This window comes from Lupinus angustifolius, chromosome LG11, assembly GCF_001865875.1.
Source record: "Lupinus angustifolius cultivar Tanjil chromosome LG11, LupAngTanjil_v1.0, whole genome shotgun sequence".
Lineage (NCBI taxonomy): Eukaryota > Viridiplantae > Streptophyta > Magnoliopsida > Fabales > Fabaceae > Lupinus > Lupinus angustifolius.
The window spans coordinates 1,650,340-1,676,251 of NC_032019.1; the positions used below are offsets into that span (position 1 = coordinate 1,650,340).

Here is a 25,912-nt window from a genome sequence, read left to right on the forward strand (position 1 = left end):
ACAAACACAACTTCACAAACTGCTCTTCATCTTCTCTTATGGTTTCAAAATTCAATCTCTAACACTTTGGAAGATCATTGGGAGGTGGAATCGGTGACTCATTGGATCCTATTCCATTGTCTACCAAGAATGCTGTCTTAAGTCCCCATGTTGTGTGTACTTCTAAGTGGCAATGCAGAAACCAAACACCTTCATAGTTCACACATCATTATGAACAAATATTAAGAAACATGCTTCTTAGTCCTTAGACAAGGAGGTATATAAAAAATATTGAATTTAATTAGAATGGATTATACTACAAATATTTGTTATATTGGTAATGAATCATATGATTGAAAAATGTTAACTTTTGTAACAAGTATTTGAAGAATCATAAAAGGGTTGATGCATGATTTGATTGTAGTGTACCTGGGTTGTCTGCTCTGAATCTAATTGCTGTCCATCCTCCATTTGGTACCCCTACTGTGTTCCTCTCAACTGGGTCAACAAGATTAAAGCTTAAAGGATCCTTCTTTGGATCAAAATTCCCTAACCCTTGCCCAACAACAAAGAAATTGAATCCATGCAAATGAAAGGGGTGATTTTCTGGTGCTATCATTGCAGTGCCTTGGAGGACAATTTGAACAGTTGAATTGAAATTCAACCTGTATAACTTTGTGCCGTTATTGGTTTGTATATTAGCCGGTTGAGTACCAGTATAATTGAAAACAATGGGAGGAGTTGCAGGGAAATCATCAGTGAAAACACCTTTGATGTTATAGTAATGTGCTTCAAGAAGTGATGTTTTGGTTGGTAAAACAAAGGTGATATTATTAATAGCTGACACAAGCTTGTTCCCAAAGACACATGTATCACATGGGTTAAGCCCAACAGTTATGGCAAAGAAAAGAGAGTGGTCTATGGTTAAGGGAACTCTTGCAGGGTAGTCATTTGAATTAAGGCTTCTAAGAGAATCAATGAAAGCACTTGTTATTGGAGTTGCATTAAGAGGAGGAATGCTTGTTAGGATTGTTTTACCATATCGAGGTGCGCCCTTGTAACGAAGTGTAGCAAATGCAGTCAAGTTGTCGAAGCCAATAGGAGCATCCATGAATGGAGTAACTGCTATTCGGTATTTTCCAACACCAGTGTTTGCAGTTAAAAGGGCATTGGTGGTTTGGCCTGGACTCAAAAATAGTGTGTCAGTCTCAAAAGGCTTAACATACGATGCATCTGCTTCAACCACAGTCAGTTTGTGGCCTGCAATTTTGAAGAATAGCTCATCGTTCAATGCTGCATTCACAATACGCAGTAGATAGGTCTTGCCATGTTTAACATGCAGAGTGTAGCCTGCACCAGTTGATAAAACTACATTTTAGAATAGATGGTATAAAATGGAAGCATCTAGGAACAAAAATCTGTGCCCCTAGTCCCCTAGTATTAAGTGCTAAAATATCATATCCATGGTTTTAAATTGCACTCGTGGTTGTGGTTAACAATAGCGGCAAAAATGTCTTATTGATAGAAGGCTAGAAAAAGCTAGTAAGCTTAAATGAAACACCATTATAGAAGTACCCCTAGAAATGCAACCAGAAACTGGTCCTGGATGCCCATTGATGGTATGGGCATCAGATATGTTTGGTGCCAGACCAGATTTTGCGGCTCGATTGACCATGGCTTCAACATCTGTTTTCCACCATTCACCTGAACACATACAAATCAATGATACTATAAAGGAATAAAGTACACACATGCCTAGTAAACATAGTTGAATCAATGACAGACCACTTACCTACAATGATTATCTTCTCTTTGTGAGGTTTGGGAAAAGGATAAGAAACACCTTTCTTAGGCAAAATGACAATGGCACCATATACTGTGGCCCTTAGCCAAGTAATATGTGCATGCCAGAGAAGAGTGCCTCTTTGGCCTGTGATGCTGAAGTTGTATACATAGCTCTGCCCTGGTTGGATAGGACATTGTGTGACATATGCTGGACCATCAGACCAACCGGTACGAAACTGTTTGATTCCATGCCTGTCATAAATCAAAAAAATGATGATCTATGGTTAGAATTTTCACTCAGTTCCTAGTAATTTTTTGAGGAGTAAAAGTTCTCACCAATGAATTGTAATATTGTGTTTAACATGGTTGGTGACCCTTACAATTACAGTATCTCCCTCCCTTGCATGGAGAGTTGGCCCTGGGCACTTTTCATTGATTGTGACTATTGATTTTGTTGAGCAAAGCTTAGTTGTTTTTTTCAACACCACCTGCAAAAATTGACTTGTGTTTTCTTTTATTTTGCTATAGACAAGGTATTAGGATTCTTAGATAGCAATGTGTCTCCACTCTTATTTAACTTTTATTCCCCTCCCTTTTGTTAATATAAAAAAATTCAATCAAATTCCTATGACAAAGTGATTTATGATATTATTTTACCATGAGAGTTGCAGGGTACTTTCAGCAATTAATATATATTTATGTTCCATAATGCAAATTGTTTTTCTTAATTTTTGTCATGTCACTTGTTAAGAAGCTGCAAAGTTGAGCACATAAATTACACTTACATCAAACTTGTAATGACGCACCAAGGACAGAACACAAGGAGGAAATGTAAGAGCCACCATTAATATTGCTAGTGCCACTAGTCGTGTCTCCATATTTTCAGCAATCAATTTTTTTGTCTCTTGAATTCTTCTATGACCCTTGTTATCAATCTTCTGTTTTTGAATGCTATTGTGCTAATAACGTATAGTATGACTAAGCACTTTGACATTATATAATGGAGCAATATTTGATGTTATGTCGTTTTACAAAAGGTAGGTGAGAATAATGGCAACCATGTATTTTAACTTTTACCAAGATTTCTTGCATGCTACACAAGGTAGTCCTCTTTGATCTATGATATAAACCATTTCTGCTATTTTCTGCTGACAGAAACCCTTTGAGAGTTGAAAAATACTTCTTAGCTGCAAATACTTTATTTTTCTCATTACAAAGAACATGTTTCTTAATTTTATTGCCCATCCTTTTCCTTTGTATTTTTATATTATAATTTTGAAGCTTTACTCCTATCTCCAGAAGATATACAATACTAGATTGTGGCATGACCTACTATCAAATGTTCATGACCATGAAATTTTATGGTTGAGCTATGGTTTTCACTTTTCAGGTCATACACCTCATTACCTTGAATGTTAAAAAGCTTAAGAGGAGTACATATGGACACTCTTGTAACATCTCAACCCACTAAAGATTCAAATGGCACATCTTTTCAATGTGATTTTTATGATTCTTTGTCAAAAGATATGCTGCTTTTATACTTCATTAAAACCACCTGACCAGGTCAACATGTTGATAAGTCACATTTTTGGCCTTGTAAAATGAAGTTTAATTCTTCACATCGATCTCTCCAACAATTAGATGGAACTGAATAGTTTCATTTATTACCACTGCTATTCTCCATAGTTAACCAAATTTGGCAAGATGTAAGGACTTTATAACTGTTTTCTTGTACGAAAGGATGATCAACACTCTAGAGAAACGACACAAGACATATTCCTATACTTTTAAATACACTTTTATTTGTATAAACATGATAATTAACTAATTATTATGTGACCTCCAAGAACAAATTTACCCAAATCACCCAACATGGTATTTGAAAGTTCAAACCTTGCAAATGGGATGATAATTTTAATGGTCCAAATTTAAAATTAATTTAGATCTAATAATTTTAAAAGATATTAAATCCACCTCGACCTTATATTACAGTAGAAGATCTAGTTTAATTTTGGTGTGCAAAAGTTTAGCTCCTTTGGTGGTAAAAGTTGTTCCTTTCCTGAAGCTCCCCCTTTAACAATAAAATTGATCACCACATTTTTTAAGAACTCACCAAATACACTCTACACAGTACACACACTTTACGTGCTCACTTTTCTACATACTACTTTATGTGGTGACTATATATATACTTATTCACTCTCATTACTTATTCTTACTTACCTATTCTCTCATTCTATCTCTTTCTTATTAGTCTCTGATGTTCTAGATATCTATGTTATATACTGAGTTGATTGATAGATAACATTTTCAAATATTTTCCCTCGTAGGTCAATCCCAATCTACCTTAAGACCAAAGAACATAAAGCAAGAGACCAATGAATGCTAAATCATATCAACAAATATCTATACCATATTTTTTTTATTGTGAATACAATCTATCTCTCACTCACATCGAATAGTGACAAAATTAAATTGTTTTAATTTTTTCATGTAGATAATGTCTATGTTTTGAAATATGCATATATATCTATAATCTATAATACATATAAATAAAAAACATGGTATAAATATTATTATGAAATATTTTCTAATTTTCTATTTTGTCTTAATAATTTTTCAATATAATCCAAAATAATTATCGTTAACATAACAATAACTCGTCTATCATTAAATTATGTATTATAATAAATACGAAAAATTATAACATAAAGAACACAATATAAGAATTTTTTTTAATTCTCTATCATTTGGGGTGAATTTACGAAAATGACCTTAAAAAGAATATTGGAAATAGGGCTGAACACCAAAATCGTGAGGAACTAACTGCGTGAAACACAAAGTGAGTTTCCACAGCACCAGCTGCAAAATTTGGTGCGCCTTCCTCAACTCCATTTTTGTTCTGTTGTGTATATTCTCATTCTTGTCCCCTCTAAAGCTAGCCATTCATGGAGTTCGTAGCACTCTCTAATACCGTTAAAGTTCCCACCTTTACTACCATTTTTCACACTTCAACTACACACCCATTACCCAATACTTTCTTCCCTTTTCCTTCTCTCAGATCCTGTGCTTGCAAAGCCATCATCAGCACCAACCAAATATCTTCTCATCCTGCCCAAAAATCCAACAACAACATGTTGCAACCTCATTCTGTTGATTTTGAACTCTCTTCTTTAACTGCTTTGTCCCCATTGGATGGTCGCTATTGGGGTAAAGTTAAGGAATTGACTCCTTTCATGAGTGAATATGGCCTTATCTTCTATCGTGTTCTTGTTGAGGTACCCTACCCTTTTACTCAACCACACTTATTTATATATTCCTTTTTTATTTATTAATACCCCTTTCCTATTTCATTTTTTTTGTATGTGTGCCTAATGGGATTTAATTGCATTATTATGGACTTATGGTTATTAAAGTTTTTATTTTTATGTGATTTAATTGGGTTTCTATGCTTTTATGGCTCTATGAATGCCATTTTTAAGTGTGTTGTTCTTGTTAGATAAAATGGTTGCTGAAGATGTCTCAAATTCCTGAAATCATTGAGGTTCCAAGTTTCAGTGAAGATGCTAAAAGTTATTTACAAAGCTTGATTGATGACTTTAGTGTGAATGATGCCCTGGAGATAAAAGATATTGAGAAGGTGACAAATCATGATGTTAAAGCAGTTGAGTATTTCTTGAAACAGAAATGCCAATCCAACGCAGAAGTGGCTAAGGTCGATAATCACTTTGTTTTTTTTTGTGCTCTGTGATTTTAGTTTACCTTCTGTTTGACATCATTCTAAAACCATTCCAACAGGTGCTTGAATTTTTCCATTTTGCTTGCACATCTGAGGATATAAATAACCTTGCCCATGCCTTGATGCTGAAAGATGCATTGAATTCTGTCATTTTTCCTGTCATGGATAACTTAATTGAAGCTTTGTGCAAGTTGGCTAAAGATAATGCTCATGTCCCGATGCTTTCTCGTACTCATGGACAGGTAAGCTAATTTATGTATTAACTGATTTACTGAGAATCATGTATTATCGGGGAGTCTGAAATATGGGCTATTAGAAACACTTCAGACAGTGACAAACAATTTAACTTTTGAACTCCTGTATGAAAGATGGTAGATGGGTCCCTTTTAAACACTCTTGCAATTTAATAACATTTCCCCCTTATACTTACACTTTATTAGTTGTTATATGTTCATTGCTTAATTGTTATACAGCCTTCATTGAACTTTGCAATTTTTATGTGTTATTCACCAGCCAGCTTCACCAACAACTTTGGGAAAGGAAATTGCTATATTTGCTGTGAGATTAAGTAGGGAAAGGAAGGACCTATCTCAGGTTGAGATATTAGGGAAGTTTGCTGGTGCAGTTGGAAATTACAATGCGCATGTTGTTGCATATCCTGATGTTAATTGGCCTCACGTTGCAGAAGAGTTTGTAAAATCTCTTGGATTAAGTTTTAATCCTTATGTTGCTCAGGTATGTTGTTACCATTTTTTTTATTGTTTTGATTATTTTTATGCTATTTAAGGTTTTGGCTGTTTTAATTGTTATACGTAAAGTTAGGCATTGTTTCAGAATATTTTGTTTATTGCTTGTGAAACTCTTATTATTTATTTGTTTATAATAGATTAATAGTTATGTCTTGAGTACATACAAAATGAAAGTTAGCATGTCACTAGCAGTTTGTGATCATACTAATTTGTTAATGAGATGGTAACTTTATATATCCTTCTAATTATATCACTTCACTTGGTTAACAGATTGAAACCCATGATTACATGGCAAAGCTTTTTCATTCCCTGATACAATTCAACAATATATTACTTGACTTTGACAGAGATGTATGGGGCTATATATCCTTGGGTTACTTTAAGCAGGTGAGTTTTCTGATGTATAATAGCTATTACGAGAATCTGGCGCTGTACTTTTAGAGTAGCAACAATCTTTTTCATGTTCAAAACCTTTTGTGCAGATCACTAAGGCTGGGGAGATTGGGTCATCAACTATGCCTCACAAAGTGAATCCTATTGATTTTGAAAACAGTGAAGGTAATCTAGGTGTGGCTAATGGAGGTCTGTCACATCTAGGCATGAAGTTGCCGATTTCACGTTGGCAGGCAAGGCCTACTTTATTGTCTTTGTTTTATGAGCTCTTTAATTACTCTAAGTCTTCTAGCAGCGGTTAGTGTAATTTTGTGTGTTACAATACATTAACGGCAGATAGTCAGACCTTTGAGGCGGGGAGGCACCTGTGCCGCCTAAATTATGTTCTATCTCTGACTTACATGGTTATGTGGTAGTTTCACCAGTGATGAGATTATTGGTTGTATATGTTAAAAAGTAGTCCCCATGGTAGAGATGCTAGAGATTAGAGAACTTGTTTGCAGTAGATGGACAAAATTCAACCAAGATATGTGCACTTGCAGGGTAACTCATTGTACGTGGCCTTCAAAGCTTTTCTAATAGACATTGAGTCTTTTGTATCCAAGCATTTGATATGTCTTTCCTATTATTACTATTATTATTTTTAAAGCTAAAGCTCAATCTGTATGGTGCAAAATGTATATCTTGCTACTAAATAAAATAACACTTAAAGACTATTATTTAAGTAGCGGTCAAGTTGTCTTAAAAGATTGGTTTAGATCAAAGACCAATATTAAATGTTCTCATTTATCATAATAATCAATTGTTCTCACTTGAGTCACACATAAGTATATATATTTAGTCAAATGAATCTGCTGTTAAAAAGAGTTACCCGAGCTATAATCTTTTTGCATAATTTAATGGCAGTGATAGTTTGATAATAAGTAGCTCTTGGAAATACTTATTTGTTAGTTTTTTTTGGCAGAGGGACTTGACTGATTCTACTGTCTTAAGAAATATGGGTGTAGGAATAGGCCATTCTCTTCTTGCCTACAAAAGCACACTTCAAGGAATAGGAAAGCTTCAGGTATTCTACGCATTTATGTTGCTTTTCCCTAAGAATGTGCATGATTATGTTTGTGTAATAGAAATAGTTAGATGATACATTTTGGTTGCCTCAAATCCTCAACTTTTTGGTTCATTACAGCATCCTGTCTATCTAATAGGATGCATATACAAAGTTGCAGTCGTTGACTATTTGCATGCCTGCAGAGCAAGTTTCTCAAGCTTTAATCTAGAGAAAAGACGATAGGCTGTTTTCACATTGGGCTTTCTTGTAATATGATAATTTTACAATTTAGGTTAATGAAGCTCGCTTGAGTGAAGACTTGAACCAGTGCTGGGAGGTGCTAGCTGAACCAATACAAACCGTATGTTTTTGCTTCCGTCTTTACATAATTTAGCTTAATCGTTTTTATTTTATGCTGAATTTATAAAATGCTTGTATATACCATGGATTCTTTCTGGTGGTGCTTTATTTATTTTATACTGTTGTCTACATGGTAAAGCATAATAAGCAAATTATTCATATAATTGTTTGGCTCAATGATAATATTGTTTTGTAGTGGTCAATTAAATTTTCTTCGGTGGACTAACCTTGCACGAGCTGTTTTCAAAGCAATTAAATTTTCGCGCCTGTGAAAAAATAAGGAAAGGCAAACCTGCAAATGTTTGCAGAATTCTTTTTAAAGATGAACTTAATCTTAGAGAAAATTATCGTGTCCATTTTAGCTTTCAGTCTGGGTTATTATTCTATAATTAGCTTCTCAAGCATAACCAAGCCTCTTTCCTGGCATATTTATGTGATCATGTTTGAATCTGAACTAACTATTCTTCCTTTTCTACGCAATTTGAACAAACTACTCTCTTGATTTTGCTTGTTGTCATCCCCGTAAACTTTCTGCTCTAATCGTTTGCAAATCTTTATTTAGGTTATGCGAAGATATGGTGTTCCTGAGCCTTATGAGAAGTTAAAAGAATTAACGAGAGGTCGAGCAGTTACGAAAGAGAGCATAAGAGAGTTCATCGAACGATTAGATATTCCAGAAGCAGCAAAGCTGAATCTGTTGAAGTTAACACCTGGTACTTATGTTGGAGCAGCAGTTGAATTGGCCAGAACTGTGGAAAATGCAGTTAGTAGATGAAACATCTTGGAAACAAGATGTTGAAACAATATGCTCGATATGATTATTGAGTTGTTCGGCTACGCAATTTTGCTATGGACCCTCGCCATGAATAAATTTCTACATAAAATGTTTCTTTTGTGGAAGAGAAAAATGATGCATGTGATCCTTTATTAGGAAAAAACTCTAGTTACAGAATGTTGTGAAGGATTTTGTAACCGATAGGCAAATTGTGTTGTATTCAGCAATGATATTTGGATGGGGCTGTCTAACTTGGATTACAATCGACTCTGGTGCATGCTCTTAACTGAATCTAAGAGTTTTGACTGCTTTGGACCTAAGTATTCTGGTTAGACTGGGTTAAATTGGAATATCTTGGAAAACAAAACAAATGGTTAAACAAGTATTTGTCTTTTATTAATGGAGAATATCCTTGTTCCAAGAACACTACTCTAATATTCAGCTTTATTCCAATCCAAAAATATATAGACATTACTATAATATAATACATAATTACTAATTATATATGAACTCATATTTTCGACTGCTTCAACCTTATAGTGGATTTCATCTACTATGTGGTTTGATGGTATAATCTACACCCCATTTTCTGCTGTGGTTATCACACTATTGACCCAAATAAAAGAATTCTTGGATTATCTTTTCCAAATATCTAAGGCATTTTAAATGCCATTTGTGACAAACAAAATTTCCAATTTTCAGTGTCATGCATGTGTTCCACAAGTATTGGTTATTAGCTAGTGTAGAGATCATAGTAGATTCTTGTTTGGTGATTTTATTGAAAATTATTGATATATGTTTTGAAATTTACCTAATGTATAGTACAGAGTTGTTTATTAGGTTTGGCAAAGATCCATGTAGATATTTTATGCTGATGTGCAGTGTTTAACTAAATGTTAATGATGATTGGAATCAAGATCACTATCCTTAACCCCACACCAGCCTCACATGTGGCTTTGCCTTTGTGTGTGTATCACTTGAGTCTTTAATGCAACTTCGTGTGTTACTATGACAAAAATGCATGATTATTATTCTTATTTTCTCCATTCATATGGTTAAGTCTTTAAAGAAAAAAGAAAAAAATATATAATCCAAATGAATAATAAATGATGTAGTAATTGTATAAATTGTAATAATATCATATTGTTTAATTATTTTGCTTCAACTTATGTTAGAAGCGAAACAAATGAAAATGGATAAATCCAAAAATTAACCAGCTACTAATATATAAAAATTATTTATTTAGTTGCATATAATAACTCAACAACTTTAAATTAGAATTTTTTATTTTATTAGAGTGTCTAATTTAATTTGAGATAAGTAGTTTTAATTTGCAATTAATGTTTTGGGTAGTTATATATGATTATATGATTTTTTTGTAAAAATTAAAAAATATTAAGGAAAGATAGAAAATTAGAAATTGGATCATTATGATAATTGTATCATATTTTGGTTTTACATAGAGTGACTTTATTGTTTATGGTCTCACATTCTGGCAGCTTAATCATGGAAAGTCCTACACAAACAACAACCTTAAAGAAAGGGACATAAACTAATCCTCAACCATATATCTTGATTCTTGAACATAGAAATGAGATGGATGGTTTGGTTGGGAACCGCGAATTGGTATGTGTAGTGTTTTTACTAATCAACATACCTCAATTAGTGTATTAATATTTAATCCAAACTAATCAGCATTGAAAAGATATTAAAGACTTTCTTACTCATCTCTGAGTTTCAACTCTAATCTCTGAAATACAGGCTGATAGCCCTAATAAAAAATAGAGTGAGAAGAATGAGAAAATAGGAGCCAAAGAGAATAAAATATTTCTCCATATAAGAACATAAATGTTAATTTTAAATATATGTTATAACTTTAGAAGTTGGAGCATGTGAAGAGACAACATATTTCCTTATATGAGGATATTTTTTATTATCTTATTTATGTAAAGTAATCGAGTTTATTTAGTTAATTATTTGTTTAATTTCTAAAAGTGTTATAAATGTCCATTTAATTAGTAAATTAAAAATATTAAAAAATATAATAACTAAAATGTGACCAGAAGTTAACTAACATATTATACTCCATAGCTTGTTGTCTTTCACAGGTGCTCTTTTCTCTCTCTGCCTTACCAAATTACCATTTTAGTCTAAGTATTCACAACATGCTTGCTTTCCTTTTATTTGTTAGCTGTTGAATTTTACCTATTTTAGTCAACATGTTTTGAATGATTACCACGTTTCTCTAAAATTTCAGGATACCCCTTTGATTTTTGGGAATAAGCCGTTGGTGTTACTTGAGCTGGAATATATTATATGATTTATAGATTATATATATATCTTGAAAATTATGTCTGCTTATGGGCATCAAATGGAGCAGATGTATTCTGCAAGAAGCCTCTCAGGTGGTTCTGGTATGTGATCTCAGCTTTGTCACTCTATGACTCTAAAGCTGTCTTATTTTTCAGCCTTAGTTATCCTTCCAATTATTATTTTAGCATAATTTTGATGTTTCTTTTTCATGGTCATAGAGATCCGGAGCAACTATACTATGGAATCAGGATTCCACATCCCCTCATTGGCTGCAACAATCTTGGTTTCTGCACTTGTCGCTGTCGGGGTTTTGTTAACTACTTTACTGATTTCACTGGCAATAATGCTGCAATCTTGTCAAAGTAGAAATGCTGGAGTTGTTAACCTTCCTAATACAAATGATTACAGTTATTGCAAGGTTTATTCTCTGCATGCTGAGCTCAATAACTTGGAAGGATATCAGATTCCTGAAATATGCAGGGATCTTGCTGTACAGTATATCAAAGCAGGTCAGTATGGTAGAGATTTGGATTTAGTGAAGTATATGGTTGAGGATTACTTCAACAGTTCTAGACCATCAGATGATGGTCTTGATGTTGTGTTGATTGACATAGATGGCATTTTCCCACCCAATGCCCCTTCTTTCAATTTGTTTCAAAGGTAATCTTATCGCGTAATCAGATCAGATACTCTTGTGAACTAACATGTTATAATTCATGATAAACATTATGACATTGCTCGATACATATTCAACTAGTCGGACTAAGACTTAGTTGTTGTATATATATAAATGCTTTGATTAGGGGACAACTAAATATGGTGCCTTATTTTTATTTATTTTATATTTTTTAAATATATGGTTTGTTTCAGCCACTTGCATCAGTTTACCAATTTACACATCTTACTCTACAATCTCCATTAGTTATTATTAAGAACATTTGAAAACTTTTATGCACTTCATCAAACTCGATGCTGATCATCATACATTGTTACCTCAAATTTGACAAGGTGTTCTTTGGTTTAGGTTTCAAAATGACAGCATTAGCAATTGTATCCTAGAAGCAAATAATTTAAAGTGCATGTTTGTTTTAAGATTATACATGAACCTTCAAGCTGGTGGATGGCCTATAATTTTGTTATCAAGAGAGTCTGAAATACACAAAAATGGAACCATCAATCATCTTGTCTCTGCTGGATTTAGAGGTTGGTCTGCCTTGATGATGAGGTAGGTATTGTGATAATGTTCCTTATCTATAAATCTGGACACGTATTTAGAAAATATCTCAAATGTTTAGATCTTTTGGCTGATATCCACACTTCACTTTCAAAAGATCAAACTTTCTCTGGCTTGAACTCTGGGATTCTCAAATTATATTAGTGCTTAAATTGCCTTTTCTTACACATGTGTACCAACATGTTTTAGAGATGAAGCTATTAAACATAGGCATCTTCACCACTGCAATTACTTTTTCTCCAATATGTGGATGTTCCATTTTCTGCATTCTGGATCTCTCATCCTGTAGATGATTTTGGTGCTTGAAATTGGTCCTGTACCCAAAAAACATAACCCCCTTCTTCACCAAAACAAAGGGCAGTGGGAAGACTAAGCTTTAGTTTTACCAAAAGAAAATGTAAGAACGGCGTCTGATTCCGCCAATTATTTGTATTTTTGCAGAGCAGAAGATGAAGATCCTACCAAAGAGAATAAGGGCATTTTTAAGCTAAGGAATGTGATACAGGCCAAGGGTTTCCGTATAAAAAGTATCATAAGCAGCCATATAGATACTTTAAGTGTTGCAGATACAGGGATAAGAAATTTTTTTCTTCCTGCCCCTATATGTGACAAGTTTGAGCAGCAAAGGACAGCGTAGATGCTAGATAGTAGTTTCATTCTACAGGATCCACGCAAAAAAAAAACATAGAAAAAGCTTCATCCTACAAGATAAATGGTTGCCTTTTTCAACTACTTAATTTTTTGGTATACTCTGCATCTCAATTTGTTCATGTCAGGGACATCATCGTATCAATATCCGATTACATGTCTAACCAAACACAAGTTGACAACAGTTTTAAAGCATATGCACATTAACATATATCTTCCTCACTTGGCCATAACATTTATGATTCTCCTGACTAGTAGTATGCACATGCATTTCTGATGTTCTGCTTTTTAAAAAGAGTTAAAGTACTGGTCACTAAACATAATTTCACATCAAAAAACACGATCAAGGGTAACTTAAAAACGCTGAATTGCTACAAACTTTGGAATAGCAACATGTCAGAAACAAGAGTGGAAAGAAAACAACAACCTGATCTTCAGAAATGATGCACCATGAATTGGACTTGTCACATAATTTTCTTATCTATCACTTACGGAATTCACCATAATGTATCTCACTTATAGTGTTCATCATGAAAAAAACTCAGCAAAATTAATATAAAATGTGAGCAACTGCCAAATCAACCACACTCATACTGAATAGCAGGTAACCATGGTCCTAACTCCTAAGCAAGTAAGCATGTCTAAATTGCTATCCTTTATTAAATGAATAAAAAAACTGACCACTAGCCAATGCTAACTTAAATGTACAACGTTTCTTCTTCCCTTTTGATTTTAAAAAACTTTCATCTATTATACTTTATGACTTCTATGCCCGGAGCAAACAAAATCGATTATATTTTGTCATCTATAAAGTACAAGATGACAACTCATTAGTTATTGGATTTCCGTGGGCCTAAAACAGAACACAACAGATCGAATACAGACTATGCTTTAGACCCCAAACCCAAACATTCATAATTTTTCAAATAAGTTAACTTCAATTATCTTATATGTTGAGTTGAGTTCATCATTAATTACTGTACACTTTCCAATCCATTAATTATACAACAAAAAGAATCAGAAAATATATCTCTATAGAAAAATATTTTTTTCTTGACCAAAGTAGTTAATACAAATCAGTATCATTTTGGACCACGGCATGTCTTATAAAATGAAAATTTGAAGCCACAAGCAGAGGCCACCAGATGCAAAAGCTCAAGTTGACAGAATGTGCAAACAAATTCATTCCCAAAAAAAAAGGTGCAAATGAGGAAGGTTGTTGGTACAGAGCATATAATTTCAATTTTTGTATTGCTCTTGCACTTAAACTCATATAACTTAACACTTATCACAAAACATAAGAATCTGAATCGGTATTTCATTGAGATATACATGATCTCATTACACAGCTGAATAAAATTGACAAAAAAGTCTCTACAGAACATTCAAACTTTTTTAATAGTATAATAAGATCACACTTAACAGCATCATCATATCAACCTGATTACAGAGTAGAATAAAGCTATTGATCTAAGTCTGAATCAAAGAAATCACTCAACCTAACTAACTATCCAAATCAATAGCATCTAACAAAGTGGAATCAAAACCTAACAGAATATACTATATACCAGAACTGACACAGTCCCATTCATCCAATTAATTCTAGCTGATAAAGCCACAAAACCAAAAGCAAAAACAGTGTAGCTGACACACCTCTAAACGACGACGTTCCAGAGAAATCAATATCATACTTCATAGTGCCATTAGGGTAAAGCAATCCCCAATCACGAACTTCCTTCGCTTCCTTATCAAACATCTCATACACATAAACCTCACGAACTCCATCTTTCAACAATGGCGTCCCTGTCCTTGACGCAAGGTGCTTCACTAAACCCTCAAGGTAAATCTCGGCGTAACCTGGATTCGCATCAACTTCGTTCCCGTTGGCGCTGCCACTCGGCCACCCTGTCTCCGCCACGACGATCGGTATAGTTTCGTAACCTTCGACCGCCATAGCACTGACAACAGCGTCAACCATCATGTCGAACAGATTCCGGTAGCGAACTCCGGTGAGGAGATCGTCTCTGAAATTGAACGCGTGATCTTGAAACAACGCGAGGCCGAGAGGGATCTCGGGCCTGAGGCGGTAGAGATTGTAAGGGTAGATGTTGATCAAGAAGGAGGAATTGGTTTCTTGCAGGAACTGGAGCAAGGAACCGAAGAAGCTGTTGGTGGCTCCAGGAGGTTCCTGGAAGACGGCGGAGGAAGGAGGAAAGGGAGAGGAGATGGCGGAGACGAAGGAGAAGGTGGTGGAGATTTGGATGTGACGGATTCCGAGGTCGTTGCGAAGGGAGAGGTGGAGGTTGGTGATGGCGGGAAGGAGGTCGGAGAAGTGTTCGGGGTAGGAGTCAAGAAAAGCGTTGCCGACGGAGATGGTTGTGATATTGACACGTGGATAGAAGGGGACGACGTGAGAGTAGAGCCACGCGAGGGCGATGGTGCGGTTGGTGGCGATTTGGGAGACCATGTAGTTAGGGAGGGTGAGGAAGAGGGTTGTGTTGGTGTAGAGGAAGGTGCGAATTACGGAAGGGTCAGGGTCGTCGAGGCGGAGGGAGTGGAGGTTGAGGGTGGTCATGGCGGTGGAGATACAGTCTGGTGGTGGAGGTGGGGATGGTGATGATGGTGGTGGTGTGGAGTATGTGACGCCGATGGTGGTTGTGGTGGTGGTGGTTGGCAGAAGAGAAAGGGAAAGAGTGAGGAAGAGAAAGATAATGCACATGGTGGTGAGTGGTTGCTGCATCTGTCGTGCTGCAAGAATCAGTTACGAAGAGAGAGATGAAGGAAGAGAAAGCAGTGTAAGACGTTTGAGCGGGTAAATTAGTTATACGTCAATTTTTGAATGCAGGGCTATTTTGATTACTCTGGCTTGGTGCATCATTGAGTAGTTCACTACTTTCTACTACCTAATTATGAATGAATAGAGTACGCAATGCATGGAATCGTGAATGATTTATGTACTTCCTTCCAAGCCTTCTTGATGAGATTCATGGGGTTTTATTTCATATTTTCAATGGTAAAAAAGTAATTTCATAATAAATAAAATGATAAAAGTGTCATTATATGTTGTGTTTGTCTCTCCTTAGTGGAGAAGATTGTTCTTTCGCCTGTTTTTTCACAATCAATACAAAAGGCGGGAAACCCCAGTTACGAACCAAAACGCAGAGTTGTTTTGCCTGTTTGCAAACCGTTACACCAATACATTGCGAATAAATACTTTTCAAATATTTAAAGAAAAAAATGTGTATTACATTGTATACTTTTCCCTGGTATACGATATGGTATTTATGTGCCTTTAATTGGGACACTAACTAATGGAAACATGAGATCTTGATTCTAGCCAATGACGCAAACTACTCCTAATCATCACAAGTCAATAGAAGTGCATTTGTATATTAATGAAAATGAAAGTACTCCCTCCTTTCCACAAATATAAATTAACAACCTCCAAAATAAATCATTGTTGGGTAAGTAACAATGATACGTTTGTTTGCCTCATATATTGGGTCACTCTTATATTTGTTGAATGCAACATTCAGTGTCCCTTTTCATGTGGAACATGATTTCATGTGCATTTTCATCTGGAAAACCTATTGGAACACAAATTCCAGGTGCTGCAATTCTAAAATGAATGCAAGGTGCCTCGTATCTTTTACTTGATAATTATCACCATGCATATTAAAACTAGCTACGCTCATTCATGGAGGCCGTAAAACAAGAAAAAGAAGTGGATAAAACCATTCTCGTTAGTTCATGTATATGGTGTGGATAACAAAGATAAAGTGTTTTCCACTTCACTTACCCAACTTTGTTCGTGATAAAAAGGTTACCGAGGGAAACAAGAAAAATAAAGGAACATAGTTACATGACATTATAAATAATTACTGTGATTATACTTTTTATATTTTTGAGTGGCAAATGTCTCAAACCACAAAACTAAACTTCTCTTTTTGTGGGTAATACAAATTTCTCTTGGCCAAAATTTGAATTTATCATCAATAGCAACTGTAAGTAATGTGAACAAATGAGTGGAGATCCAATACTAGAACTCTTTTTTGAAAGAATAAATGATTAAAAGACATTCCTCAATAATAGCAGCATGGGTATAGTAGAGTGGTGATTCACTTATTGGAAGTTTCTACCGGGGAGCTATTTCTGCACAATTTCTAGTACAAAGTGGAACCTGATGAATGGGGCTTTCCATGTTTGGCCAAAAAAATTGTATATATTCGGAATCCTCCACATTCTGATCACAAGCATGCTAACAAATTTGCCTCATGGAACCTTAAGGTTGTCCGCATAGTGTAGAAAACAAAAATATAGGGAATTGACTGCTGATTTCCTAAGAATGAAGTATCAATATCACTTGCTTCTTTTTTTAGCTTCGCTGTAAAGTATAACTCCGAGGACTGTAAGGGCATAACCCATCATTCCAGTGACCGACACTGGGTTTCTAAATATCAAGATTGAAACTACAACTGCTACAGCCCCTTTAGCATTCCCAAGCACCTGAATGAGCCAATTCTCAGATTAGTTGTTATGTAGTATTTACACAAATTACTTTAAACAAATATAGAATACTAGACCAGAGGAAAAAAATAACATCTTGCAACTGATCTATCTTCTTATTTGAAGATTTTACTCTTAATAAGTTGGAGTGTTGGACATACCTGAAGTGTAAGAGCACTGGTATGTTTTGTGACCAAAAAGTTGGTCAGGTTGACAAAATATGCAAGCGTCGAATTGAATAGAAGATACCAAACGATCTTCATGTCATCTCTGGCTAGAGCCAGTGTAATACCAACCACATTTTCTTCCATTATAAGTGTAGCGGGAAGAAGGAAAACAACAGCCATTGGAGCCATGTAAAGGAGAAGGTTCATAGAATTCAGCTTCTCTCTAATACACAATAAGAAAGGATGTCAATACCCATATAATATATAAACTGTAAACAAAACAAAGTACAGAGATAAATAGAATACTACTCATCCATACCCTTCAGAAGAAAGCAAAATTCCTTGCAACACTGATTTCAGGGCCCGTGCAGCAGTAGCCGCTACACATACTATGAACCCAAATAAATGGAAGCTAGGTTCACCCTATAGGCAAAGGGAAACAAGCATATATAAGAAGCCATAGAGTACTTTTTTATGTTTGTATCGATCAATATCACTTAAAGCATACATAAGAGAAGAAAGATCTACTGCTACTTAAATTAGAAATTAAAAAGTTACAAAGCTGCCTCTCAGCAAAACTTGACTTTGATTAGGCAGCAACTAAAAGCATATAATTCCATTACTCGTAGTTGAGATCAACTACATAAATCAAACAAAAATAACATAGACCAACTATTGAAAAATTTAAAACTCAAACTTTGGATTTCTTAACCAGCGATACCATATAAGATGGTGTTGCTAACAGGGCAGGACAGAAGAGAAAAGAGTGTCAAAATGCCACACTTTTTAACCCTTGTATCTTGATCTGTTTACAAAACACTCAAACATAAATAGTATATTTTGTTCTGTTCTGTTTTATCCTTCTAGCCTGTCTACAAAACACTACCTAAATCTAACGACAACAAAGAATGTACTACACAACATGAACAAAACGAGCTTCAACTTGTAATTGGACAGTGCATCACCATATTAACAAACACAAGTACACAACAAAGAATTAGAAAGTTAAATCTAAAAACATATCTAATTTCCTTGATCCCATATATATAGTGATTTACCATATGAGTCAAGTTGCAGGGGTTTTACCTATTTTGTAAATTTCAAAATTCAAGATAAATAAACAAAAACCAAATAGCAGAAATAAATAAAAAAGTAAGAACATAAAAATGAAGGTTTAATCAATTTACCCCGCTAGCAATAACGACACCAGTGACAACCGGAACAAGAGTGAAATAGGTAAGCCAAGCCTCTCTCTTAAGCGTAATAAGATAAGCGAACACAGCAGTGAAGAACGGTGTGGTTGCACCAATAGCTTGGTTAAACGACACAGGTAGATAGCGTAGCGATATGTTACCAAAAACGACGGAAACACAAAATATGAGACTAAGTGCTGAGATCTTTAAGAACTGAACCCTTGATCGAATGGTTTGTAACGGAACCATTTTGAGCCACGCAATTGCAACGTAGCTGAGAAGAGAACACGCGGTCATGTGACACATGGTTAGGAATATTGGATACTTGAAACCGTAATTGCTTAGAAGGTACTTGTTTAAGAGAAGTACCCCAATGTTTGAGGAGTACCATGACGAAACTAACCCGATCGTGAATAAACGACTTTTACCCTTCATTTTCAAAGGTGTAAGGGTATTGAGGTTGTAATTGATGGATCTGAAGAGATGGATCAGAGTGTTGTGAGGTTAAAATGGTAAATAGGTTGGGGTTGTTGATCCATGGATCTGAGAAACTGATATCATGGTAGGTAAGTGAAAGGGAGAAAACAAAAAGAGAGGAATTATGGGAATGAAAAGTTAGAGAGAGAGGAATAATGGAAGAAGAGGAAGGAAAACGCGTTAATGGAAACAGGGACTTGCCTCCTTCCTTCGTTTCCTGCACTTTCTTTACTTATTTATATATTCATTCGTTTTAAATAAAATATATAAAAATCATGTGGATCAATGCTAATAAAGAATAAATATTAGGTAAAAACATTTTTAGAAAATTATGAAAACAAATTCAATTTTGTACTTAAATTTAGTGTTGTTAGAATCCGATCGGATGGTCTGACCAGTCTGATTGTTGATCGAACTTGAAAATGGTTCTGATTTGAAGTCTTAATCGAATGAGAGTTAAACCGTTTTGAACTGTGGAAAATCTAGTCTGACCGTGTTAAACTCGATTAAACCGGATTAACCCGAGAAGTAAACCGGACGGCTCACTTAAAAATAAGAAAAAGGACGAAGATGTATTACTTCAATATAATTATACACAATTATTAATCATATAAAGTTTTACATTTATATATAATTATATATTTATAGATAAAAATTACTAATTATGTACGGAATCACTCAATCAGACCAGACGGTTTAACTGTTTAAACCGGTTGAATTTAATATAGGACCTCTCCCGGTTTGACATCTGGGATCAGGTTTCACAACATTGCTTAAATTATAAGAGACTAGTTTTTTGAGTTGGAATTTTCTTATGTATATAAGTTCTAACAAAATCTTGGGAATAAGTTTGATATTAGATGTCATTAGATGAATTGGATATATCAGGATTAGGATTTTGATGAATATATATTGGATGAATTTGGAGGAGACTTTAGATACTATGGTTAGAACTTTAGATACTATGGTTAGAACTTTAGATACCATTTTTTTAACTGCCTATTTGAACAATTTCAAGCTTAATTATAATTTAGTTTAGATGGTGAAATAGAAATAGGCTTTGTTTTTTGTTTTAACAAGTTAGCTTATTGCTACAAGCCAAATCACGTGGAGAATGACAAATTAAGACTTAAATTAGAAGTTGTGGGGCTAAAAGCATATCAGTGATAAGTTTTGTTCATAAATTGATTGACAATTGCCAATTCATATAAAGTTGCCATTAAATTATTTCTTATAATAAGTTAGACTTATCAAAATAGAGATAAGATTGGTATACAAGTACATCATTAAATTTGACATATAATACCGATCCTCGCACACATGGCACTGGTCTATCCGACTTAAGTAAAAATTCACCCCATTAACAAAATCTCAGGTCCAAAAAAAGAGTTAAGTTCATGTTTGGTAAAATTAAAATTGTTTAAAAAGTCAACACCTAATTAAAAGGTAATAATGGGTATAAAACATGTGAGTGAAAAGTTAATTGATTAAATTAATAAATATTTACTAAAATTAGTTTAACAAGTGAGTGATAAGTGTAAAAGGGATTTAAAGCCCCTGGTTTTTCACTCTTAAGTCATTTATTGACTTGTCAAATCAATAGTATAAGAGGTTTTTTCAAATGATTGTTTATAGCCAAAGTAAGGTAATAACTTATTTTTGATTAATAGATCTAGCCAAAAGGTCATTTTGTTTAAGCTTAATTATGTCTATTTTTAATAAAAAAAATCTCAATTAAATTCATTGTTTTAGATTTTTTTTTTTAATATTAGTTAAGAGTGGGTGTGGATAGGGTTGGGTCGGGTAATACTTCTCACTTACCTAACATTAAATGTTAATTGAGTTATTTTTTTGTATTTGGACTTACCATGAATCCGAACTTAAACTGACCCTAAATATCTTATGGATCAATTTTTGTCCGAACTCAAGCCTAGATTTAATTTAATATAATATATACTTATTTTAAATAAAATATTCTTAGTATTGTTATTACTATGTGTATATAGTGGGGCACAACCAACCAAGGTGGAAAGAATTGATTCATATTCTACATACAAGAATTTGTTTCATATTCTACATTGGGACACGTGTCCTGATTTGATTATGTTTTCTTCATAATGGAGTGCACCTCTGTCTTCCAAAAAACAGAGAAACTTGGATCTGCATATTTCACCAGCTTTTCTTGTAATAAAGAGAGCTATTAGTATTAATCTCCCTCTAATGCAGAATATTTACATAAGCTTTTTTAAAAATAAAAATGACAAGTTTTAATTGGATTTATATCGTTATTATTAAATGCAGCATAGTTTGGCAGAGATGCAACTAATTATCTTCAACCAAAACATTTTTTTATGGAGCTTTTGAAAATTTACAGTTTACCTAAACAGAGCGATTCGGATCTTCTTATTTTGTTTGCTTCCGTAACACGTGAAACTTAAAAAAATGCTCACTTTGCGCTTCATTTTCCTTTTAACATATCAATATTCAATTAAATACATACTTAATGAGCAAGTTGAAGAGTAGAGGTTTCATCACGTGTACAAGTAGATGCTTTCTGACCACTTGTCTCACAAATATTAAGCAAAATGAAATAAAAAGATTGTTGGAATAATTTCTAATACAATTTTACAGAGAAACTGATTTTTTTCTCATTTTCTTATTTTCATTGCTTGTATTTAATTTAATGTACAGACTTTTTATAGTCCTTTATTTTTGTACATAGAACTGAAGATAGCTTAGTACTCTAAGTTTAGGCTAAGTCAATGTTTGGAAAAGTCTTACATATAGTGGGAAAGGGCCAGAAGGGTATATGCTGTGCCGCACTCCCAAACACCACTAAAAAGTACGTATAAAAGCATTATATTTATTAAAATATAGAAAAATTCTTTTAGAGATTTCTATTTATCCATCGATAACATGTCAACACGATTGTATGTATTGAGCCAAGGAACATGCATGTACACTTTGATTTGGTCATGTAGTCCTGAAATTCTGTGAAGATAAGTCAGATTTCGCCTTCCTTATTGCTCAAATAAAGTTTCATAGGAGTTAGAGTTGGTTTTTTAAAAGGGATGTGTTTAATTTCAGATTTTTAATTTGCTACTCAATCATGGATCTGAAATATTCGAGCATGACTATACTACCTTCGTGGGTTCTACTGTCAACTTAGAACGCGTCTTCTCTGATTCTCTTTGATCCAACTTTATGTTTTCCAAGTTATCTATTGGACATGCTAAACTTTATTTTCAAACGCCGTAGTTACTTTTTGCAATCATTAAAGTACATGATACGTATATCTTTTTATTAACATAATATCTATGAAGATTTATAATAGACACAATACATCAATAAAATATTCACTTATATTACCTATTACTTTTTTCGAATAGTTATTGATGTTTAACCATTGAGGGTATATAATGCAAACTCATACTAACCCATTTTTTCCCTCTTCAACAAAACACATCATTACTATTTGTCACAGCGAGAATTTCATAACTCCAAGATATAGATAATTAGACATTGATATAACTATAAGTAATAATCTTCGAAGTCTGATTGGAAAATTAGAGTTAAATTAATTGACCGGGTGAAAACAATTAATTGAGAGAATTAAGTTTCTTTTAATTGGAGATGAAAACTGACTTTATAAACTCACTTCGTACGATGGTCGACATAAAAATTTACTTCCAATTTAAGGTAGGGACACCAAACTGGTCATAAGGTACAATGAAGGGGACAAAAACCATTTTCTGAAAAAATGAGACTTAAAATCCACGTTAATACATAGCAGTGAGAATGAAGATAAAACATGCAGTTCATTCACCATCCTAAACAAGAAACTATTCTTCTCAAGAGTTACCAAGTACATCAAAATTCAACTTGAACAATCCTTCTACAAATGGATAAACTCTATGGGCACCTACGAGCAATTAGAATCTGCGAAGATAAAAAGAAAATACAGAGTAAATATAGGAAACTTCATGGACAATTTAACAAAGTAGCATAAAATAAAAGCATTGTGATTATACATTAGTACTTCACTAATTGGGAACAGGAGCCAACAAAATTAGAATGTCGTACATAAATTTTAGTTGGTTTTTGCTAATCATTGCCCTTAAATAATAAAGGAAAGTTTTATTAAACCAGGAAATACTCTTACTTCTTTAAAGGCGCCACTTACTGATATAATTACACAAACTTATCTTTTTACAGTCTTTTTAGTCTTAAGTCTTAACCATTCCCGAAAACAAATTACAATTATTATAATGAACTGAACGAAACAGAAATTTTAGTATCACTAGGATGACATGAATTAACAAAACATTGCTAATAATTTTTAGGGCAGTTAAAAAATAAATGTGAAACAAGGCATTGAACTAAATTAGTATATTTGTAAAAATATCAATCTACAGGTAGATAAAAATGCAAGGTGCAGGTGATAATGATAGGTTGCCTCTAATCTGAACCATGCCAATTTCAATAAAGGGGAGAAAAAACTGTAAGCCAATTACATTGGAGCACAACTTCATGGAGAAAGAAGAAGGCTCAAGCAGATAGGTTTATGACTTGCTATACACACAAATAAAATCTTAGGAATTGTTTATTTTTTTGTAAAATTAGGTTCCCAAGAAGAACAATGTGTGAATGTATGATTTCCTTTTTCAAAAGAGAGATAAATGGATCATTTTAAGTACTTGAAATTAGAAAACATGAAAGATAGAAAACAGACAACCTAGTTGGAGGAGGAAACCGGATTACTGTTTTCATCACATGAACAGAGCATCCAATCATCTAAGAAAAATGACAATCTACAATACCAACATAAGTTCAAACAAGATAGAGCAATAGGAGGGTCTAAAATCATCTGCACATGAAATATGCATTTGCAAACAGACATCAACTTACAAAAGGTATAGAACAATAGGAGGGTTTATAGGATCATCAAATACCGGTGACAGATTTCCTAGAAACTCAATACCAATCAATTGTTTAGAAAATTAAAAAACTTTAAGGCAATAACATCAGAGCACATGATGGATAAAGGAGAGGGCTCACACAAAGAGACTTGTCACTTGCTATACGCACAAATAAAATCCTGGGAATTATTTTCTCTTTTGTAATAATAGATACCCAACAAAAACAGAGCACAAACATGGAGTCAAAGGGGTGGATTACTGTTATAACCAAATGAATGGAGCCAGATATCATTTGAGAAAACAACAATGTACAAAACCAACAGAATTTCATATAGATAAAACAATGCAGGACCTAACATTATCAGCACTTGGAAGTTCATTTCAAGAGAACTACACTGTAAGCCAAGAACATTGGAGCACATCTTCATGAATAAAGGAGAAGACTCAAGCAGAGAGGCTTATGACTTGCTATAAGCACAAATAAAATCCTGGGAATTGCTTTTGATAAACTAGGTTCCCAAGAAGAACTATGTGCAATTTCCTGTCTCAAGTTCAATCATTGAAACAAGAAAACATGAATGGCATATCAACACAAACTATAACAGAAGATACAGTTTACCGAGAAGCATAATACTACAACATCTGATAATGTATGAAGAAAGGACAGGAGTATCAATAATATGGTATAAGTACCTTAAATGTTGCTTGGATACAGAAAGACTCTAACCCTGGATCCCTGCAAATGTTTAAAAACTCAACACTCAGAAAACAATACAAAAGTTAGCCAATAAATTGATCATTTCTATTGACAGAAATTACCATTGATTTAGGTGGCAGGTTGGACTTGAACTTGGCACGAACAATGCCGCTGTTACCATGAGACCTGGTAACCCTACCCCAAATACAGCGATAGTGGCTTCCATTGGTCTTAACCTTGGCTTTGTAAATGTATGCCAGGCGCTTCCCGGCATACCATGCAACCTCTTCCTTGGTGTTTACTCCCTCAATCTGGAGCAAAGAAGTGTTTGGGTATTGATTTGACTTGGACCTGAACAACAACACTACCAACTTCTTAGCACAACTACATTAAAACTAACTAATCCCAAATCTGATGTTGGGCAAACTTCATCGTAAAAAAGACATCTTTGAATATAATGTCGAAATAAAAACGACATCTTTGAAATTAATCAAAGAAAAAACATGTACCTCTTGTATCCAAGGATTGTTCCTCTGACATAAAGTCTGGTACACAAAAATACATTAAAAAATGACAACTAATTAGCAAATATTGAACAACAAAATCTGCCATATAAGTGAATAACTTAATGCCGAAATGGTTGATTACTTAGTCAGACAAACTAGCTACAATGCATATCAAATTCTCTGAAGAGAACATTAACGCGTGCATAAAAATACACAAAGATTGAAGCATTCACTAAACCTAAAATGAAGTGAAAATGGGAGACACAAATTGAAAAATGAATTAGAAGTGATACCTGACACGCTCTCCTTGTCTACCCTTAACCATTTTGGTTGTTGATGGATGCAGAAACTACACACACCCACAGCTTCGGCGGCACCACCACTCACGTAACATTGATTAACTTCCACGGTTCTTATAAACATA

General features: G+C 34.1%; 6 protein-coding genes across 10 annotated transcripts; 2 read left to right on the forward strand and 4 right to left on the reverse strand.

Annotated features, from left to right (window-relative positions):
• LOC109359422 (laccase-4-like) lies at positions 26 to 2,851 on the reverse strand. The gene is made up of 6 exons (XM_019604080.1): positions 2,550 to 2,851; positions 2,101 to 2,252; positions 1,772 to 2,016; positions 1,555 to 1,683; positions 409 to 1,329; positions 26 to 189 (listed from the first exon to the last, which is right to left on the reverse strand). The coding sequence occupies exons 1-6, from the start codon at positions 2,640 to 2,642 to the stop codon at positions 59 to 61; spliced, it is 1,671 nt and encodes a 556-aa protein (XP_019459625.1). The 5' UTR covers positions 2,643 to 2,851; the 3' UTR covers positions 26 to 58.
• Positions 4,567 to 9,099, forward strand: LOC109360431 (adenylosuccinate lyase-like). The gene is made up of 10 exons (XM_019605330.1): positions 4,567 to 4,638; positions 4,687 to 5,042; positions 5,264 to 5,479; positions 5,563 to 5,745; positions 6,017 to 6,238; positions 6,523 to 6,639; positions 6,735 to 6,878; positions 7,610 to 7,711; positions 7,986 to 8,054; positions 8,616 to 9,099. The coding sequence occupies exons 2-10, from the start codon at positions 4,713 to 4,715 to the stop codon at positions 8,826 to 8,828; spliced, it is 1,596 nt and encodes a 531-aa protein (XP_019460875.1). The 5' UTR covers positions 4,567 to 4,638; positions 4,687 to 4,712; the 3' UTR covers positions 8,829 to 9,099.
• LOC109360434 (60S ribosomal protein L35a-1-like) lies at positions 6,901 to 25,912 on the reverse strand. 3 transcript variants are annotated; one of them, XM_019605337.1, is made up of 5 exons: positions 25,782 to 25,912; positions 25,492 to 25,527; positions 25,105 to 25,333; positions 24,979 to 25,021; positions 6,901 to 6,913 (listed from the first exon to the last, which is right to left on the reverse strand). In XM_019605337.1, the coding sequence occupies exons 1-4, from the start codon at positions 25,811 to 25,813 to the stop codon at positions 24,980 to 24,982; spliced, it is 339 nt and encodes a 112-aa protein (XP_019460882.1). In that variant the 5' UTR covers positions 25,814 to 25,912; the 3' UTR covers positions 6,901 to 6,913; position 24,979. The 3 variants fall into 3 exon arrangements, with proteins under 3 accessions (XP_019460882.1, XP_019460881.1, XP_019460884.1); XM_019605336.1 differs by lacking the exon at positions 6,901 to 6,913 and adding an exon at positions 23,115 to 23,305 and having other exon boundaries at positions 25,782 to 25,911; XM_019605339.1 differs by lacking the exon at positions 6,901 to 6,913 and adding an exon at positions 23,863 to 24,270.
• Positions 10,903 to 13,256, forward strand: LOC109360433 (uncharacterized protein At2g39920). Of its 3 annotated transcripts, none has more exons than XM_019605335.1 (5): positions 10,903 to 10,936; positions 11,086 to 11,242; positions 11,360 to 11,801; positions 12,166 to 12,366; positions 12,817 to 13,256. In XM_019605335.1, the coding sequence occupies exons 2-5, from the start codon at positions 11,179 to 11,181 to the stop codon at positions 13,010 to 13,012; spliced, it is 903 nt and encodes a 300-aa protein (XP_019460880.1). In that variant the 5' UTR covers positions 10,903 to 10,936; positions 11,086 to 11,178; the 3' UTR covers positions 13,013 to 13,256. The 3 variants fall into 3 exon arrangements, with proteins under 3 accessions (XP_019460880.1, XP_019460879.1, XP_019460878.1); XM_019605334.1 differs by having other exon boundaries at positions 10,931 to 11,242; positions 12,817 to 13,033; positions 13,077 to 13,256; XM_019605333.1 differs by having other exon boundaries at positions 10,931 to 11,242.
• On the reverse strand, positions 14,612 to 16,015 carry LOC109359625 (glucan endo-1,3-beta-glucosidase 3-like). The gene has a single exon (XM_019604326.1). It carries the CDS (start codon positions 15,761 to 15,763, stop codon positions 14,612 to 14,614), a length of 1,152 nt encoding a protein of 383 aa, XP_019459871.1. The 5' UTR covers positions 15,764 to 16,015.
• On the reverse strand, positions 16,887 to 19,324 carry LOC109360432 (probable sugar phosphate/phosphate translocator At3g11320). Its single transcript, XM_019605331.1, has 4 exons — positions 18,884 to 19,324; positions 18,016 to 18,119; positions 17,691 to 17,919; positions 16,887 to 17,529 (listed from the first exon to the last, which is right to left on the reverse strand). The coding sequence occupies exons 1-4, from the start codon at positions 19,322 to 19,324 to the stop codon at positions 17,383 to 17,385; spliced, it is 921 nt and encodes a 306-aa protein (XP_019460876.1). The 3' UTR covers positions 16,887 to 17,382.